Source organism: Micropterus dolomieu, linkage group LG18 (genome assembly GCF_021292245.1).
Source record: "Micropterus dolomieu isolate WLL.071019.BEF.003 ecotype Adirondacks linkage group LG18, ASM2129224v1, whole genome shotgun sequence".
In the NCBI taxonomy this organism is placed as follows: Eukaryota; Metazoa; Chordata; class Actinopteri; order Centrarchiformes; family Centrarchidae; genus Micropterus; species Micropterus dolomieu.
This window is the reverse complement of record NC_060167.1, coordinates 21479216-21493378: the sequence shown is the minus strand read 5'-3', so window position 1 is coordinate 21493378 and position 14163 is coordinate 21479216. Positions and strand designations below refer to the sequence as shown.

The window sequence follows — 14163 nt, the reverse complement described above, 5'->3', positions numbered from 1 at the left end:
AAAAATACAGCCAAACTGAAGTCTTCACATTTTAATCGTGAAAGCATGAAGGCAGTTATCACAGAATGACAGTCATTAAAAATAATGCACTGAAAACAGTGTGTCTGAAAAGTAAAAGAAAAACACAGAAAGCAGCTTTTATGACCACAAACACATTTTCTAAATGACAAAAGCAAACACTTTTAGTGAGCTTAATCCTCTTCCTGTCTCACAGGTACAGAGGGAACAGAGGCTCAGAATACGGGCATGCTACGGGTTGTACGTCTGACGGATGTTTAGGGTGTCTCGCAGCATCAGGTCACGGAGTCGCCAAAGTGCATCTGCCATTGTCTTGTGGGCCCCCTTACTCTTCAGCCAGTGGGATGGTAGTCTGCTCTCTTGCTCTTTTGTCAGGCGCACATCTTGTTTTTGAACTGAAAGTGCACAAATATAACAATTAAAAATCATACGTCTGGGGATTTTCACAATTTTACATTACACTGTTATTAACTTACTTGCATTACTGAAAATTATGTTGAAGTTATTTTAAAGGTTTTTATTAGTGTGTAAAAAATGTTACAGTGCATGTGTCTTGCACCCTAAAATTGGAGCTTACTTGCTTTTAACTACACGTTTGTGTGCATATGATGGCTGCCTCGGGTCTCCTGAGTCCGTTTGTGCATAGAAATTAACACAACGCGTCTCCAAGATGCAATATGCACATGAAAGTTACAGGCAGTAAGAGGATGTGGCAGGGTGAGGGGTCAGTAGGCACGTCAGCAGCGACTACACTGGCAGAAAGTTTTGAAGACAAGCTGATAGACCATCAAAGTCCATACGATGTATCATTGCTGTTGCACTGTGACAAATACGCTTGTCAAAATAGCTGGCAACAGATCAGTACCATTTAAGAAGTCCATGTGGAAACCTGCAAAAATAGTCAGAGTCCGAGAAAAAGATGGCGTGTTTTGTCCACCGGTCATCAAGACACCTAAGCTGGCAATTCTGTCATACACCGGTCCACTGAGACCAATTTTCAACCAAAATTCCATGTTTATCTTTAGATCATGCAAATCAGGAAAGTTCAGCATGGTCTGAGTTCTCTGGTGAGCCCTCTAGTGGAGCCCTCCAGTAACACGTAAAGTACATGGGCAAGCATGTGAACAATTTTGTTCACCACACATCCAGTCGACTATGTGAATATGTGGTTAAAAAGCAAGTATATTTCAATCCTACGAGGACCTTGGCAAACATATTACATAACTGAAAGCCTACTTTATGGAATAATGCGGAAATCACTGATTACATTTGGACAAGCAAGACACAGAAATACATATAATACTCAAGTAGGAATGAGAGAGCATACCACTATCTGTACCTGTTCAGCAAATTAAATCATCTGTATCTGTATCCATATTCGTAATGGGTATGGATTAACGGGATGTGGGCATGACTAACCGGAAGTCTGATATTGTTATGGGCTTGAAAACTTCAGAACAGCCTCAAAATGAATCTTTAGAGCAATGTTTTTGATTACAATAGTAAGAGAACTATTTTATTTAAAAAGGTTCCCGTGTTTATAGTTTATTAGAAAACAGATACTGACACATTTTACTCTGATGATACTCGTGCTCATAAAAAGAACATTATCTATAGTCGTTTCAACAGAGCACTCGCTCAAGCCCACTCTCAAGCTATGTTTGCTATTTTGATCGTCGATTTACTATCGACTTAATCACTTGCAATCAAAAAACAAGACTAACCTGAGAGCGCTTGGTCCCACTTGCTAATAGTAGAGGACTCTGCAGTAAGGCCCTCAATGTATCTGAGGTACGCCTCGGAGTGGAGCAGCCGTTGAGACTTGGCTGGTGGGGACACAAACACCGGGGTGGAGGGCTGCTGGAGCGCAGGCTGTCCCATCTGGCCTTGTCCTGGGTACGGTGGTGGAGCCTGCTGCCCTGGGCCCATCAAACCCATCTGATGAAAATAAAATAGGAAAGCTATTATTTATCTGGTTCTGAATGGAATTCACAGCATTTCATCAATATCTTGATCTAATTAAGTGTCACATAGTGGTTGAACCTTATCTGTTGATTAGGAGTTTCTTTCTTTTCTAAACACACATTTCATTTGACAATTTTTAACTGAATTAAAACAGTCAGTGCTGAGTATATGAATATTTTTAAATTACAGGTAGAATGTAGTACTTTCAGTAGTACAGTATTTTGAGTTCATTGTAAGTAACTTAACTATACCACATATGTTCTAAGTTAAGTTTTTTTTATGATTCAGTTTGACAATTTGTATACTGTTTATGAACAATATAACTGATATTATTCAGTTACTGGAGAAGAGCTTGATGTGAATTCTATCCTTCTGAACACACAGATCTGCATCAAGGGAGCTACATGTAATATAAAGATTACTTTCTTACAGAGCCGTACAGATTACCTGGGATCCATGAATGTTTCCTGCTCCAGGTCCACCTCCAACGGCATGAATACCTGTGGGGAAATTCAAGATCAACACAGTGAAAAAGTGCAGTGGCCAACTTGATATTGGTTACAAATTACAATATGCCACATTCAAAGTCCAATACTGATGAACCTGTGTCAATTTTAATCTACATTAGAACACTAAGGAATGCCAATTGTGAATATATTAATACAAATATCAGGTTTTGCTCATTGGAGACTATGAACTTCTCTCAATGAGATATTTCCAGCAAGACTACTGGTAATGAGCACGACAACTAACCAAGCCCCAGTTGAGGCTCTCAACTGACTAGTCATCAACTCAAGGACCTCAGCCTATTGGTACAGGTAGCCCCTCCAGCGAGTCAGATTGGTAGACAGGAAGCAACTGCATGGCAGGTGGGGTGGCTATGACAGCACTCTTACCAAAGTATGGCATTCCAGGAAACCCAGGCATAACGGGCAGGAGATGTTGGGGAAAGACAGGCACCCCCATGTGATGTGGTGGTATGCCAGTCATACTAACCATGCCTTCAACGTGGCCCAGCAGGGGCATCATAGCTGACCTATACGCACCCATCATACCTTGTTAGGAAGGAACAGTAGCAACACAAGACAGTAACATGCATCAGTCAAACATGCATCGACTAATGTTACTTCACTACCAAGCATGCAGACATATGTTAATATACTATATATATATATATATGCCTTTATTCAATTGCCACACGCACAATGGAAAGTTTTCATTGTGTGAGATGCAACAATCGATCAGCCGGTGATTGGAATCGGCCAGTTTTCAAGGAGAGCAGATTAAAGTCCTTTGCGAGTAAACACGAAATTTGGTGGGGAATTAGGTAGAATTTAAAAAGTGAAATAAAAAATAAACTACACTGCAAAAACTAAAATCTTAGTAAGATTAATTATCTTATTTGAAGGCAAAATATACTTGTTTTTTGTCTAACAAGATATTTCTTCTTACCAGGCGGCTTTTATGTTACAGAATTTCACTTGTTTCAAGTTGTTTTGGCTTTATGTAGCAAGTGAAATATTCTTGTTCTGTTGGCAGATAATTTTGCTTATTTTAAGTAATATTTCCCCCATTTTAGTGCTTTTTTTTCTTGTTTTTGAGAGCTCAATTTTTGCAGTGTACCCACCTACCTAACCTAAAAATAGGGTACTGTTTATTTTACAAATATTTTAAAATAAAATATGCAAATACCCGGCCTCACCTCTGGCATTCTGTGGGGAAACACTGTGCAGTGTTTAAATAAAATTCATTTTCAGTTGGATTTTATTTGTACAAAAAAGCTCAAGTCCAGCAGCCTAACCCAGAGCACTGTTTTATTGTGAGATTTGTTTGTGTGAGACAAGGTCCTGTAACCTGGTGCAGTTTTGGAGAAAAGTCAATGTTTTATTATGAACATACAATTGAATGGATCGCAGGAGGAATAGCTAATGTTTACACTAAGGGAGATCCGTGGAAAGAAAGAATTACATAAACGTTTGTGTATGCTGTCAGTTATAGTTCTTAAAAACAAATAAAATCAGAAATCGAAGAAATCCAATCCAAATCCAAGAAAATTGCAATCAGTGCATCTCTAATGAAAACAACTTGCACATGCACTACTGTCAAGCACTAATTCATTTTTTAAGTCCCAATCTTCAAATAGTGTACAGCAACCTTTCCACTCCATGTTCTACTTTCACATATAGATATGTGGAGTCTACCATAATGCCAAGGTTGAAGAATAAAGAGTACTGTACAACAATCAAGGTTTGGGCTTATCAAATGATGTCAGAGGCAACAAAAAATGAAATCACAACACTGCAACATCGCAAACATGCTGGCATGGGTGTGATTAGGAAACTTTAAAAATGTGAATATATCTAGCAGTTCAGCTTCTTATTCCAGCCTTCTAGTGTACACTGGGGATCCATCTGCATCTATGAGGGGTTACCTGACACAGGCGTCATGTTGGGATTTAGCATCCCCATGGGGGTTGGGGGAGGCACCACCCCCATCAGTGCCCCTACTGGGGTACCTGCTCTAGGGGACGTCTGATGCTGGGCCCTGTCACGCTCCTGCTGCTCGGCCACTTTAGCTGCTCGCTCTGCAACGCAACAAAGACAAGCATAGGGTGTCAACTCTACTTAACGTCTGGATCAAGACTTTATTTTTAAAGTTCCACTCACCTTCATATTCTGCTTTCTTGGAGCCCTCCAGGTTCCTCCACTCTGTACCAACGAGGCGGCTCAGCTCTCCAAAGGAGAAGTCTGGGTGCTGGGCTTTGATGACTGCTCGCATCTCACTGCTGAACAGGATGTAGCCGCTCATGTTGATCTTCCGCTTTGAGCCCTCCTTCTTTGAAAGGCCCTTTATGGATTTGGGTGTGGACTGCAACCAAACCACAACCATCAACTGAGCCACATTATCACTTGTTAGTTTGCAGAGGAATTTTACCTGTTTTATTAAATACTTCCACTCTGACCTGTGGAGGAGTGTAGGGCATGATATCCATGTCACTAGACATCGAAGATTGCATCCGTGGAAGAGAGTGGTCCACTAGGTCGCCGTCATCATCCCCAAGATCCTCTAGCTCCTCATCTGTCATATCAGCAAACTTAGCCTCCAGTTCCTCGATTTTCCTGTCCAGCAGAGGGGATGGCTCCTTCTGGGGCACTATGAGCTTCCTGTATAAGACAATCAGAAAAATATTCAAATAAATCCTTCATTTAGGAAGAACTGGCTGGCATACTTTAAGTTCTTCTTTCATTAAATTTAAAAACTGGCATAGACCATCATGAAGGAACACATCCATGGGTTTAAAGCACCCTACGCGGGAAGACAAAGTTTTATTACCTGAAGTAGTAGATTTCATCCTCCACTACCTTCCCAGAAAGTGAAAAGCGCTTAAGACCCTTGAACTTCTTCATCTGCTTCTCACTCTCAATGTAGCGGCTCTCACAGAGCAGAACATTCTCTTCAGGTACTTCAGTTGGCCGACACGACAGGTAGTCTTTGAAGGACGACACCACACACTTCCCTATCAAACAAGACAATGGACTCAGTGAATGCATTAAAGGATTTCTATCACCACATGCATGAAGCTTTGTTGGTCCCTTCAAACCAATGTCCGGTGAGGAGGGTACCTATGATGCAGGTCATAGGACACGTCTCCTCCAGGTTGCTGAGGAACACTTCCTTCTTGTAGAACATCTTGGTGGGCTCATGCTCCGTTTCCTCTGGATGGATGAAGATTGGGCCAAAGAAGTAACCTGCTCCGTCTCGCATCCACATTTTCTCAATCCTGTGTTCAATATAAGCTGCATTAGATACATTAGATACATGATTGTGTCAACACACAATCATGCCATTGTGCCATGTTCTCGGTGTTCCATGTTTTCCAACTGTACCACAATATAGAGCTCCTGTGTCCAAAACTGACAGGAAGCAGTGACATGTGTCTCATGGTCAGTTGAAAAGAAATCACTGAGGCCCTTTGCATTTATTTGCATGTATGCCTTTAATTAAGAAAATGCTTTTAGAAGTTAAACAAAAGTGTTTGTCAAGTTGAAACTATACACTTTAATTCACTTCAGAGCATTCACAACCATTTAAATACAATGCGTTTACTCTACCTGCCCACGCGGTGGCGCACTAGTCTATGTGAGCCAATGTAAACACAGTCTCCCACTTTCAGCCACAGGTTGTTGTAGCAGAGTTGCTCATAGTACTGACACCCTGGCTCCCCATTGGTCATATCCATTGGAACGTCCTCCCTCTCCTGCAGAGACAAATTGTTGTCCTGACAATAGTCATTAATTTACATGTACTAATTTGTTTGTGAAAAAATACATCTGGCGTTTACCTTGTCTACAATCCCATCTGTCATTTTGCTTTCATCAGCTATTTCTGGTGGTTTTTCCTCTTGTTTGGTGGCAAACATGGATGCCACGCGGACCACAGGTAAGGGGACCTCTCTGGGAACAAACCGAACAGAGCTCAAGGGCATGGCCCACATCTTGATCTTCTTGAAGGACTTGGACTTGGCAGAGTAGCGTGACTCGCAGACGTAAACATCCTCGGCTCTGAAGCCTTCCGGGTGAAGTTTGAAGTACTCCTTCAGTCCCACACACCACAAATGCTTGGTCAGCACTCAGTACACATTCAAACAGCTGATGCTCAAAAACCAAACCTATACCTAGAAAATGTACAGCAATAGGACAATATTTACCTTCACAAACATGACCACACATTTGCCCAGAATCTTACTGACAGGAGCTTTGTTGTAATAGTCGCTCTTAAAAACTTCCTTCTCCAAGAACTTCCGCGTGGCAAGATGAAATGTTTCATTTGGCCTGTAGAACCAGCAGCCGTACAGCCACTTCTCACCTGCATTTATTACACGTGCGAAATTAGAACTGGTCTCAATAGAAAATGATTTCTGACACACTGTACGTTGCAAAAAAATCTAGCACAAAATATCAACATGTTTTCCTTGCAAAAACACTAATTAGTCTGATTAGTGCAGTGAGGAGACTGACCAGTGTCGTCTTGCCAAAGTCGCTCAATGTAGATGATATGAGGCTGGAGGTTTGGCTCTGCAGGTTCCACATATACATAGTCTCCCACGTGGTACATGCTATCTTTGAAGCTGCAGTCCTGGCTGTACGTGCGTTGCAGGCTAGACTGCCACGATCCTCCAACAGAGTCCTCTCTCTTCTCAGCTTCTGGGAATTCAAAACTGACTCAGTAAAACACAGTAAACACAGAGACCATGTATGATAGAGCTTCTATGTACTGTGAACTTTAATATATATTCAACAGAATACCTCTTTTTTCCTCTTCCCTCTTGATTTTGTCCTCCTCAAACTCCTTGGGAAGCTTCTCTTTCTTCTCCTTTTCCACATCACTGTGCAGGTGTTTGGAGGTATAGCTGAGGGCAGGAGACATCAAGATCTCTCCGTTCTTACACAGTTCATCTCTGATCCGGATGAAGAACTGCTGCAGCTCCACAGCATCTTCAAAGATCTCGGAATCTGTCCTGTAATAAACATATAGTGTAACAAAACTTTGTCTTTCTTTTAATAAAGTAATCCTACAACATCTCAATGAGAAAAGATGATTCGATAAATTATTTAGTTTCGTACAGGATGGTCAACAGTACCTCACCTATTCAAACGTCTGGCCTTTTCCAGCACTTCAAACATGTGGTCCTGGAACACATCCAGCCTCTTATAACGCCCTCGATCTACATTATTTCTGATAATCTCAAAATTTAGTCGTGGCTTCTCAGGATTTGCGGGATCTAAAGCAGGAATCTCAGCGAGGGAATCACTGTAGCAACGGCCTTCATCATCCTGGTGCCCGAGCACGGAGACAAAGAGGCTGCGGACAAGTTCCTGGATGAGGCGGGGCACATCGGGCACATGGGCGTCGTCTCCTCCCTCCAGGTCACGCCTCGTCTCTAAGAGGACCCTGTGCAGCATGAGAGCATCGCGGTAAATCAGAGACTCTGGTTCGTTGTAGGTACAGGCATTGTTGAACATGAGCACCAAGTCCTCCACCAGTGCGTCCACATCCTGGTACTTATTAGCCAACATGTGGCTCTTGATCTTCTCCATGTCTACAGGTTTCTTGATGGCGATGTAGTAATCAGGCAGCTCGGCACGAGAAGGCAGTCGCAGGAAGATCGTGCTGAGGCGCCGGCCCCGCTTATCTGTGTAGTTCTTGACGGCCTCATAAAGCTCATTTAGCTTCTGCTGTAAGGGTGTTAGGTACTTGGACTTCTTCAGAGTAATGCTGTTCTTTCCTGCAATCAAATAAAGTGCATGTGTGTTAAAGATAACCCAATGTCTGATAGGAAAAAAACTCACAAATATTGCTTTGATTTGATTCAGTCAATTGAAGTAAGTCTGGCTGACTAAGTGACGTACTTATTTTCAACTTTGGGGACATCATGTCATCATCATCTGTCACTGGCCCAAGATCCCTGCGTCTGTCTTTCATAATCTTCTCTAGGATGTCAGCATCATTGTAGACCTTGAACACAACAAAGAATGTCATCATGAGGAGCTCCTGGTTTCTGGATAAAGTCTCTTTCAGGCTAAAGTTCACTTAGAATTACCTCTAACCTTTGTCAACACTTCACAACAGTAAACAAATGTGCTTTTCAGACTTTGGAAGATCTCAGAAACAAACAAGAAATTAGAATATTTAAAACACATCTTTGAAAGGTAGATACAAATACCAAACAGATCTTACCTGGGAGCCTTCTTCATTGTAGTGTCGAGCATTGCGGAACATCAGCTTCATGTCTTCCACCATTGCATCTTCAGTCATGTACTTGTCTGAGCGGATGTTGTGCTCAATGGTCCTGAGGTCCATTGGTTCCAGGATGACCTTGTAGTAGTCGGGATAGTCCTTCTTCGAGGGCTTGACCATGAAGAGGTCACACAGTCTCCTACCAGTGCCAGCTTCTCGAGCCTCAGCCACAGCAGCAAAGAGAACTTTCATTCGGTTTTTCTTTGTATTTTTCTTGTGACTGGAAACAAAACACAAGGCAGCTGTCACTCTATCTCCAAGTGGGGGGGGGGAAACAAGCAAAGTACCTACATAGTGCTGAACAAGTACAATGTGACAAAGTGCAAACCTTTTTCTTTTTGTGCTACTGGTGTCGGACGTGGCAGAGGAGAGCATGCTGTCTCCATCATCATCATCTCTCTGTAAAAGCTCCTTTCTCTTCATCTACACAGATTACAGGTAAGATACTGTATATGTATATTTCAAATGGTTATATATGGCTCGTAAAAATACCACAAGGCTGACAAAAATGTTAAACTTTGGTAACACAGAAAAAAATTCCATCAAAGATGCACAACTACGACAAGTGTACGTTGGCACTGACCTGCTGAATGTGCTGGAGTTTGAGTGCACGCTTGTAGATGGAGGAGTGAGGAACATTGTAGCGTTTGGCGTTCTCGAACATCAGTGTCAGATCGCAGTCAATATGCTCAACGCTCTCATATTCATTGTTCTTCATCTTGTTCCTGTGGGGAATTACGGGCTCTCACATTTGGGAAGGAGGGCACAGAAATACTGTACTGTACAGTGAGTGTGTGTGATGCCGTAGGGGTAGAAAATAAAAAGAGACAATGTTGGTGAAACAATTAAATGATGAAAACATTAACAAATTAAAAGAAAAACAATGCAGCAGAACGGGTTTCCATCCAAGTGGTGTTCGTAAATGGATGCTTGCACTTTAAAAACTGCATTGTATTTATTGAACAAACTACTTGATGTAAGACATATTTAATTGTTCTGGTAGATGTCTTCTCTGACATTAAATTTGCAGCCTCTGTTGAGATACTTTGATCTAGCTCATAAAAAGACCTAATTTATTTTTCCACATTTTATTACTAAGGAAATTATAAAAGGTAACCTAAAATTAACTTATTAAACAGATCTATTTTCACATACAAGCTATGCAAAAGTGTGAAGATGCTATTTTTAAACTGAAACTGAAGATTAAATACAGACATACGTATGTAACTTCTTATTAAACCCCCGAATAAATACCGAATACTTTATTTGCTAAGAGGCTATTTTTAAATAAACTATTAAGTGTATTTAAAGGTTCAGTTTGTACGTGTTAAGAGGCATCTAGTGGTGAGGGTTGCGAACGGCTCAATGTGCATTGACGTGCTCCTCGGATGGTCCCATTTCCCGAGTCGTTCTTCCGTGTGTTCATGGGCTCTTAAGTTGGAATGTGGAATCAGCATGGACACTACTACAAAGATGTGTTGGATTAGCATTATTAGAGCATATAAACAACACGCAGACATCTACAATATCTTATTTCAAAGATAATACATCTGGTCCTCTATTTGTCAAAATTTCACTTCTTTTCTTACTTCCTTCATTTCTTACTTCCAACAAACCAGACTTCTTCTTCTTCTGTATTCAACGTAGTGACAAAACTGTTCTGTAGAGCAGTTTGTCCGTTTGGGCTACTGTAGAAACATGGCAGCGCAACATGGCAACTTCCATGTAAGAGGTGTATGTAGATAGAAATGGCTCATTCCAAGGTAATAAAACGGTTCATTATGTAAGGTCTTTATACACCACTGAAAACGTAGGTATATATATTATATTGAATTTCTGTCAATAGATCCTCCTAAATATTACACACTGAACCTATAAATAAAAAAAAATCCACTTCGATGTATTAAAAAAAAAATATTTGGAAAAAATAAAGACAGTTTTCAATGTTGTTGAGTACTAAATTAGTCTGGCCCTTGTGGACACAGACATATGAAAACACACGCAGAGTTAGTTCTGTCATACTTGATGTGATGGAGGCAGATGGGTTGACTGATCTGGTGGTAGTAGTCGGGGTAGTCCTTCCTGGAGGGCAACTGCAGGAAAGGCTCAGAGATCAGCTGGCCCTGGCTGTTCCTGGCACCTCGCACAGCCTCATAAAGCTGGAAGATGGGATTACTCATGTCCATGTTAGAGGTCATACTCTCTGCCTCAGATTCCCCCTCGTCATAGTGGACAGAACCTGTGGAACACATGAAGAGAAGAATAGATAACTTAACAATTCAATGATTCATTCAATTCATCCAGCAGATGCACGTCTGTTTGATGAACCTAAGATAATGAGGGGATACCAGAGAGTATGCCTTCCTCGTCACTTTCGTACTGTAGAGCCATGGTGATAGCTGAGAGGCGGTCTCCCTGGGCAGACCTTCTATTCCTGACAGAGACAAACAGAAGAGGAAGAGCGACGGAGTTCAAATCAAACATTAATATGACTTTATTCCACATTACTCCCAGTGTTGTCTCCCATTTACCTGATACGAATGCTGGACTTGATTGGTTCTCCATGTTCCATCTCAGACTTCTTTTGTGCAAAAATCTTTTTGATGGTGTTTGCATCCTGGAATTAATGAGTAGGTTATAGATATGAATGTCAAACACTGCTTATCACATCCAGCATGTGTCATATTCTCAATTACACACTCACCTTAAACACTTGCGATCCAGGCTCATTGTAAGTTTTGGCATTCTTGACCAGCAAATCTATATCTTTAGCCATGGCACTGACACTCCTGTAGTGGCCCACCTAAAAGCAAATACACTTATTATTTAGTTTGTAAAAAAAAAGAATGCATATTTAATGTAGAAGGTTTAGTAGTGTACCTGGATCTTTTGAGCGATGATTTTCAGATCTATGGGTTCCTTAATGATGGCATAATAATCTGGATATTGCTAAATGAAAAGGACAAACTACACATCAAAACTTAATCATTTCACTGATAATGTCTTAAGTCATACTAAAGGTGCTCATACCATTTTGGACGGAAGCTTCTGGAACAGCTCGCTGACCAGACGGCCAGTGGGCTCGGTGTAAGATACCACGGCATCAAGGAGCTGCTCAAGGAACTCTTTTAAGCAGGTAGGGGCACTCTGTCACAAACAAGTGGTCACACAGTTTAGGTAAGGAAATACTGACGTACAGTACACTGTATATACACTCAAACTACACTGAAACTCCATTATAACAATTCTACAATAATAAGCATCTGATATTGTTTATACTATAAGATACTGTTTTCCTTAAAACTGGCTGTCAGTGGCGTGATACACACTTGAGAGATGAATTTGCTTTCAGTGAGGCTTCATCCATTAAACTCAAGAAGGTATATAAAACATAACAAGGCTCATTGAAGCAATAATCATATACACAATCATGTATTATTAAGGCAACATAGTTGTAAACATAATAGTATGAGCACTGTCACAATGGTATGGTAAGTCAGCTTAAAACAAAAAGCTCATATTTAATTTTTCAGCCATTACTATGCAAGTTAATGCAGCAACATGCTCAGAATTCTTCATGACATATACCAAACCACCTCATCCCTAGGTAAGTCTGTGTAGGTAAGTCATCAAAGTAGTAGTATTTTCATGAAGATACTGTGAATAGATTCAACACATTAGTAACATTCTAATCTAAAGATTAATATAATAAAGTCATCATACATCTGTGTTGTCAGTAACGAGTGTCACCTCATCCTCAGTGGACCCCCCGGGGTTGTCTTGTGCATCGTACCCATCTTCATCATAATCATCATATTCCCCTCGCTGAACAAATTCATTCTTGGTTCGCAGGTAAAGGTCCCACAGTTTACAGGCTGCCCTGTACTCAGGGCTGTCAGACTAGACACACACAAGTAATACATATTTAGGTGCGTAGCCCGAGCCATGCACAGATATTAGGGGTCTGGCAATACACTTAGCTCATGAGACAATACACGATATTGGGATCACGAGAACGAGACGATATTTTAACAGTATTTTTAAGAAATCTTCAGTGACGAAATATTCTACTGGAAAAATAGGCTTTTATTTAACTGAAAGTCACAAAATGCAAATCAATGCAGGTGCATTTGTGTCTTGTCTGTCACTTTCCACAGGGTACACAAAATGCTGCCACACAAACGTTTTCACTAGCAAGGACCACACAATCAACAGCTACAATTAAATGATTTATTGATGATCGAAACAGAAAGATGTACGAGGCTTGCAGTTGCTGAATAGACATTCAAAGCGTTGTGGGGAAGCTACGACAGGGAAATTTGCCGTAGCACACGTGCACGACGGACCACCTTATAACCCTATGGAGAGGAAGATGGAGATCAGAAGGCAGGAGAGTGAAAGGGGTGGGGGGAGGGATGCAGAATGCCAGAGCGAAGAAGAGGAGCTGGGACGTGTGGGTATTTATGGAAATGCTGGCGATGACGTGTTTGATGTGTGGTCCCGTTACTGAACCTCTGCTAATTAGCTCAACTTAAAAGTGGCGGCGGCATCTTCTGTGCTAATTTCACACTCCACCTAGATAAGAAATACCATCACGTTTTAAATTTGCAAGATCTCATGACACGGGATCTCATCACACCCCAAATAGATATAAATGAACTTTCTGCCCGCAGACATATACACCTTTTTTACTTTATCACAAGAATTCCTTTTTTTTTACCTTGTAATATGTTTTTGCATTGTTGAACAACAGTTGAAAGTCACTGGTGAGTTGTTCAACATCATCATACTCCTCCATCTTTAACTTCTGCTGGATTTTCATCATGTCAATAGGCTGAGACACCACATGGTAATAGTCTGGCTGATTCCTGTAAGAAATGGGAATGTGTACATTTTCTCGGTCTAATGTTTATGTTTGTTTACGATATTAAAGGAGTTCCAGTGATAATATGCACATATCTAATGATCACTCATCTGATCCTCAGCAAGTGTATTTCCTCACCTTCGTTTGGGGGCTCTGATGAACAGCTCACACAACATCCTGCCCTGGTCATCCTTGTAATCTCTGATTGTGTTGTACAGTTCATGACATACAGCAATCTGCAAGGCAAGGATTAAACACTGAAAAATATCCACATCCTTTCCCATGTCAACTACGTAATCTGCGTAGGTGGTATAATTCTGACAGCATGTTAAAAGCAAAACAGTAACTGAAATTTGAAAAAATATTACAGGATCCACAGTTGGAATGTTTGAGGTCCTTCTCCTCTTTCTCCCAATTGAAGACAATAACGTTGAAGTCAGGCTATCGTCAAAATCTCCTCCACTCACACTGCTAGAGGGGGATGTCGCCCTTCTCCTTTTCAAGGCCATGACGAACCC

The 14163-nt window shown here is 41.1% G+C and overlaps 1 protein-coding gene across 3 annotated transcripts; it reads right to left on the bottom strand.

Moving 5' to 3' along the window:
* Positions 1-16: 16 nt before the first annotated feature.
* LOC123987350 (protein polybromo-1-like) lies at positions 17-14163 on the bottom strand. 3 transcript variants are annotated; one of them, XM_046076153.1, is made up of 29 exons: positions 14014-14163; positions 13784-13881; positions 13502-13649; positions 12505-12681; positions 11812-11928; positions 11662-11730; positions 11486-11584; positions 11313-11398; positions 11130-11215; positions 10804-11020; positions 9365-9506; positions 9110-9204; positions 8722-9001; positions 8394-8499; positions 7630-8269; positions 7290-7501; positions 7002-7187; positions 6692-6849; positions 6326-6577; positions 6096-6241; positions 5607-5764; positions 5317-5500; positions 4946-5147; positions 4650-4851; positions 4415-4567; positions 2880-3038; positions 2431-2483; positions 1743-1956; positions 17-413 (listed from the first exon to the last, which is right to left on the bottom strand). In XM_046076153.1, exons 1-29 carry the CDS (start codon positions 14152-14154, stop codon positions 250-252), a joined length of 4944 nt encoding a protein of 1647 aa, XP_045932109.1. In that variant the 5' UTR covers positions 14155-14163; the 3' UTR covers positions 17-249. The 3 variants fall into 3 exon arrangements, with proteins under 3 accessions (XP_045932109.1, XP_045932110.1, XP_045932111.1); XM_046076154.1 differs by having other exon boundaries at positions 12532-12681; XM_046076155.1 differs by lacking the exon at positions 2880-3038 and having other exon boundaries at positions 4499-4567; positions 12532-12681.

What these genes read in the sequence shown, in the direction of transcription:
- LOC123987350 (XM_046076153.1), bottom strand. Translation starts at nt 14,154, where the DNA reads ATGGCCTTGAAAAGGAGAAGGGCGACATCCCCCTCTAGCAGTGTGAGT. An exon ending in AGAAGCTTCCGTCCAAAATG is followed by an intron (nt 11,731 to 11,811) that starts GTATGAGCACCT and finishes CTTTTCATTTAG; the next exon opens with CAATATCCAGATTATTATGC. An exon ending in AGTAGCACAAAAAGAAAAAG is followed by an intron (nt 9,002 to 9,109) that starts GTTTGCACTTTG and finishes TTTTGTTTCCAG; the next exon opens with TCACAAGAAAAATACAAAGA.